Here is a 6,000-nt window from a genome sequence, read left to right as displayed (position 1 = left end):
AATGTCTTCAACAAAGACAAATAGTACTATGAGTCCATGAAATAATGAACCATGAAAACCACTCAAAAGACATGCATGCGTGATTGTGATGATTGTGCATGAGTGCATGCATGCGCGAGTGTGAGTGCGTGCACTATGTAAAGACATTTTTAATGGATCTTCTTTCTTAAATTGCCCATCAAACATTAGAATTCCAATCACATGGACGTGAGATCATAAACAATCGAACCATTGCACTCCCATCGAGGCCAATGGCCAAAAAGACTGGGACCTCGTGTAATGCTTGTTTAAGAGCTCACTTGGAGATGGGCATTACTCATGCCAAAATTTACAACTACATTATCTCAACTTCGCCATCCTTAATGTTGTGTTGTAAAAGGGCACCCCATAGGTTAAAGGGCATCCCATAGGTTAAGTCCTAAGTCCAATGCCGCAACACGTTCATGGCTTCTAAAAACTCACAATATTCATCCTTCTAGAGGACTTTGAGGGACTGCAAAAATAAGTATCTTAATACAAATGCCAACACAGGCACCAATTTTATTTGTAAAGAATTATGTACAACAATATCTCTATTATGCATATTGATATCTATCTATTGGTACCTTCGCCGCTTTTTACCATCAGGTGTTCCATGCACTTGGGTCTTTGTCCCATAGGTTTTCAGCTGAAAATTCTCAAATGCCTCAGACACAGCTTCAACCTAAGCAAAACAACAGTTGTGAGTCACAGCCTTCCCTTCCGTAGCTACAGGCTAGGATTGCAATTGATACCTCTTGAGTGGAATATTCCAAGCATAGCATAGGTTTGAGAAGCATGAGAAGGATACCAGCTCTGGATTTTTTGAATACACACGCACAATTCTGTCCTCGAAGCAATCGGGCAGCAACTGGCTTACACGATCCTTAGGTATGCTGAATTTCTCACCAGACTCGTAATCCTGTGGAAACAGCATCCCAAAAAAGGGCCTTAAAAGATAATATGAAGACGTTAACATTTTCCCAAGTAAAAACCTGGCATTGCACTTGCAGGCTATGTTATCAACAATTATGTGCATAGTACTAACCTGAAAAAAGTGCACCCTTTTGGACAGCAAGGATGCCAACATAAAATCGTAAGTCTAATAAGTAAACATGGAAAATAGGCTTTGGTATTCAATTTCTGTAATAAAAAAAGTCCTAAATTTGCAAGCACGCAATGAGAGCAGTAAGAGAATATAGGAATGACTACTAGTCCAAAAACTCAGATACCTGTTGACCGGATTTTCCTTTCCACGAGTCAAATCAATCTTCACATTGCTAACCACAATGTCATCAGGGGAGAGATTAACACCTTGTTTAACCTACAAAATGCTTACACGATGTTATAACTGTCCATCCATGCAGCAGTTAATAGTGACATTGACCAATTTCCACATGAAACTTGAAGTAATCTAATCAATTCTTCTCAGCAGCTGCACCTACAGCTCACAGCTAGCTCTACCTGTGAGCAGACAATGTCTTGGGGTGTGACATTCTTGAAGTGCTCCAGCTTCTCTTTCGGAACAGCATACTCATTACAGTACTGCTCCACATAAGGATCAAAGTGCATGACACATTAGTCTATTTGCAAAACTTGAAAAGAATAAGCTATAGCTCATTGATTTCCTTGGTGATCTATTTTAACCTGGTACAGCTCTCTACGCCGCATTCGGATGACTATCTTCCGAGCTTCTTCCAATTCTGGGCAACCAGAAGTCTCAATGACTTTTAAGATTGTGTCATCCAGCTGTAAGTTTAGGAAGTAAAGGTGAAATTATCAGGCCTTAACAGTGCTACTCGTAATAATCACAAATTTGAAAAGAATTGAGCAGAAAACCAATCACCTTCCAAAAATGTTCTGGTTCGAATACTTGCTGAGAAATTTCCAAATAGTTGTTTGCAAGTAGAAAGGCATCAACAAGCATGTACTCGAGAGCCTGGCGTAAAAGCTAACAAGTAGTTAGCATCTGTGGTGAGAATAGCACGGCATACCAAATAGGAGAAGACAACTTTGATGCTTTGCATACTTAAAAAGGAGCAAAAACACAATGGACATGGCTTGACAAATCAATTCTAAAAGATATCAAAACATCTTTCACCTTGTAAGATTTTCAGAGTCTTGGGTCAAAGGGGTGTCTTCCCTCTACAGGTCGGAGCTATTTTGGGCTGTTCAAGGGTGGCGAAATCCTGCCCACTATGTCTTTCTAGCAGTACTTTTGGTCCATTCTGATTTGACCCCTTTCTCTGCTGTAAGATGCTCCTCCTGTTTCCAGCCTGTAGGCTGATTGCCTTGGAAACTTGGAAACCGATCAAAGGCATGCACCTAATCCCCCAATCCTGGCATTCACTCACAGCCTCTCGCCTGTGACATCCCCACGATGCCAACCCAAAATCATCCTGCATCCAGAGAACACATGCACACATACGCATAGAGCACACAAGGGAAGCAATAGGTGCTCACCTCCCGATCGTTGGCTCACCTTGCCAAGCCACCCGTAAGCTTGGAAGATGTAGACCCATGCACAACCGTAGCACGAGGCCTTCAAATCACTTACCAACTTGCAGTCACCACCATGCAAGTCCCATATACCACACGCATGGTACATGTCTACAAAGCTCGGCAGTCCTACGCCCACCCCTAGGCTAGTCTAGATCCAGATCCACAGAAGGCATGCTCAACTCTGAGTTATGAGCCCTCCTCATGCTTTTATAGGACTTTGGCGCTATTATTTATCCACTCATTTATGGGAAAATTGTCTACCTGTCTCAATACCCTTTGCACATGGACGATGACCCATGCCCATGTCAGGGATGTAACATTCTTCCCCCCTTAAGAACTCACCCCCAAAAGAGTGAAGTCAAGTAGACAAATCCCTTCAACCTCATCCATAACTCATTCAAGATCTGGAATGACTCCAATGGTCATTAAGTTTGACCAACTCAATATATTTAAGGATGAGCATCTCTAGGTATGAATCATTGATTCGCAATGAAAATGTGCCATAGAAGGATTACAGTATAGTCCCATTCTTTGCAGCAATCTACATATAACAACAGCCTCCACCCTTGCTTTTCCAGCAGTCCCTATGGGGATTTGTGGCTTTTAACAGTAGCCTGGACGCTCGCAACACACATGAGCATGCTTATTGTGGGATACTTCTCAAGAATAGGTGCCCACTATCACCATGCGGATCCACTTCCTCCCTCTCGGAGGTACTCCAAATGAGAAGTTCCATGTGCTTCAAGGTTGAACAACACCCCTTCTGGCCAACCAACAGCATACGAATCTTAATCACTCACTGCATTGGCTGCCCCAAAGGATGCGAACAAGCTATAATAATAAAGCTCTTGTTTTAGCAAACATGATAAATCCAGTGGGTGCTTTTACCTTAGCAACAAACAATCAGAGAGTGCAAGGGTGTAGAGATACACGAAGTCTGCTTTGGAAACTACTCTCTTCACAAAATCTGCTTTGCAAACTAATCTCTTCACAAAGTCTGCTGACGGAAAAAGAGCTACGTAAAGCCCAGTCTGGGAACTCTTCTCAGTTCTGCCCCCACCACCTCCCACCACAACCGTCGTGCTGCCTAGAAAACTGCAACGTGCACAGTGGTGAAAGGCACACAGTTGGCTTCACTGGCTCACAACAGTTATTGGCTGGCACACATAAAAACAGCACCACCACAGGCCACAGCTGTGCACTACTGCTCGTCGAAGTCTAGCACACAACAGGAGCCCCCCCAGCTGTGCACTATCGGTTGGATCTCCGTTTTCTTGCCAGCACGTCAACCTACCTGCCTTCCTGGGTCTGTCCACTCAGGTCGGCGAGAGAGAACACCAGTCATTCTCCACTTGTGTGTCACCTGCCTGGCCGCATAGACCTGTGCCTTTGACTTCACCTCACATACTCAACCACCTTCCGATGTGCTGGTGTAGAAGCCCCAGACAAAAGCTTTGGTGTGCCCGTACGTAGTCACCTCTCCTCGGTTGGTTCTAGGGCTCGCTGGCTGCACTCGAAGGGTCCTTCACGGCTCGCTTACAGCAAGCTTTCTGGACACTGTGCTCACCGTTATTAGTGCCGGACAAAACAAAGCATAGCTTGAGCTAAAAAAAAAGGTCATTGTGCTTTTTTTCTCACCTTTTCAGCACATATGATCTGCTATTTTTTGCCTTTCTTTTTTTCTCACAAAAATAAAAATAAAAATGCAGCAGCTTACCGCATGTAGGTGCCTCCCCATCTCCTCTCCTTCCTTGGAAGAGTGAGCATGGCAATGGTGTAGATGCCCCTCCCATCTCCTCCTCCCTCTTGGAAGAGCAAGCATCGTGATGAGGGTACCGGATTCACCTCATACGCAAGAGAGGTCCTGAACCTTCAAGTTCTTCTCTTCTTTTCACTTTTTGCAAATCAACAAGCAAACATACCTCATGGTCATCTTCATCCTCGTGAGAACTACCATAGCTCTTCTTTTGATGCAAGCCTTGCTCTGATACCAACTGTGACATCCTGTGAGGCCAAGCCACAATCATCTGCATCCAGAGCACACAAGCACGCATATGCACAGAACACAGAAGGGAAGCACACATGCAGACATATGCACAGAACACAGAAGGTAAGCAGTAGGACTCACCTCCCAACCATTAGCTTGCTTCGCCGAACCACCCCCAAGCTTGGGAGAGGTAGACATGTGCACCATTTGCCAGTATTACAGCATGGCAGATCCGGAGAGCTAGATGCATGGAGGCTATTGAGGGTGTCCAGATTTTTGGGTCTCAGTGCATTAGTACTATATGGAGTGATATCATCCACACTCTTATGGCTACTTGAGCTCGCATTCAGCCGCCCTCTCGTTCTGCACAGGCGAAGTGTGTGATATTTATTCGGGAATGGGACCATGGCATCTTCTTTTCCTTTAGTACCACAGGTCTTACATGGCATCATGATGCTCCTCAGTGGTTGAAATCACCTCACATATTGGGGTGATTCTATTCTTTTCCGGCTTATAGCTGTGATTATTGTATGTTTTTCACATACTTAATATAAGTCTCTTTTTGAAGAAAAAAAAAAAAAAAGCTAATCTTTTAACCATTAACCTGTTAGAATCAGACCCAAACATGGTACATTGAAAGTTGATCTTTTAACCATTAACCTGGTAGAATCAGACCCAAAAAAAACTGTTAAAAAAATTGGCCTGGCAAAAAAAACGTTTAATACTTTTCAAAATGCATTTCGTAGCAACTATGCTATCGCCCTTCACAAAATATGACTCACACCTTGCCAACACTACTAAATTTAACCCTGACACTAATGGTTCCTAGTAGTCATGAGATCCCCACAATCACGCAATCTCGATTTTTTTTTTCATGAAAGAGACTTCTATTAAGTATGAAAAAAGCATACAACAATCACCGCTATAAGCCGGAATAGAATAGAATCACCCCAATATGTAAGGTGATCTCAACCATTGAGGAGCATCATGATGCCATGAGACACCTGTGGGACTACAGAAAAAGAAAATGCCATGGTCCCACTCCCGCATAAATATAACGCGCTTTGCGGAACGAGGGGACCCCTGAATACGAGCGCAAGTAGCCATGAGAGTATGGATGATATCACCCCATATAGTACTAATGCACAGAGATTCAAAAATCTGGACAACCTCGATAGCCTCCATGCATCTAGCTCTCTAGACCTGCCATGTTGTAATACTGGCAACAATCTCCCAATTGGTGTCAATCCTCTATCTTGGGGGGTGAATAATCAGAGTGAGCGACATCCTACAATAAACCATCTACGAATGAAAATAGCAGAGTATGTATCACTGCCCTCGTAGAGAAGCTGCAGGCCAGACTAGGAAAGCCAAGCAACTACCCCCCAAGTCACATGCATGGCACGGCCACTCATATTGCCCATAAGTTGGGCTATAGAACCCCAAATATGTTGTGCAATGCTGCATCCCTACAGACACATGTGCCAAGGTAG

The 6,000-nt window shown here is 43.8% G+C and overlaps 1 protein-coding gene across 4 annotated transcripts in view; it reads right to left on the bottom strand.

Annotated features, from left to right (window-relative positions):
- Window positions 1–281: 281 nt before the first annotated feature.
- LOC147606752 (uncharacterized) overlaps window positions 282–6,000 on the bottom strand; it is a 110,070-nt gene continuing 104,351 nt past the window's right edge. For 3 of the 4 annotated variants that reach the window (XM_086791647.1, XM_086791650.1, XM_086791648.1), the window contains 7 exons: window positions 1,865–1,957; window positions 1,666–1,767; window positions 1,483–1,563; window positions 1,251–1,342; window positions 830–1,082; window positions 606–703; window positions 282–493 (listed from right to left, as the gene is read on the bottom strand). In XM_086791647.1, the coding sequence (XP_086647773.1) occupies window positions 451–493; window positions 606–703; window positions 830–1,082; window positions 1,251–1,342; window positions 1,483–1,563; window positions 1,666–1,767; window positions 1,865–1,957 (762 nt within the window). In that variant the 3' untranslated portion in view covers window positions 282–450. The remainder of the gene's footprint in view (window positions 494–605; window positions 704–829; window positions 1,083–1,250; window positions 1,343–1,482; window positions 1,564–1,665; window positions 1,768–1,864; window positions 1,958–6,000) is intronic. The other variant, XM_086791649.1, reaches the window with a different exon arrangement.

This window comes from Cibotium barometz, chromosome 57, assembly GCF_041138505.1.
Source record: "Cibotium barometz isolate CiBa-2024 chromosome 57, ASM4113850v1, whole genome shotgun sequence".
NCBI lineage: Eukaryota > Viridiplantae > Streptophyta > Polypodiopsida > Cyatheales > Cibotiaceae > Cibotium > Cibotium barometz.
The sequence above is the reverse complement of the archived record's forward strand: the minus strand, read 5'-3'. Positions and strand labels throughout refer to the sequence as shown.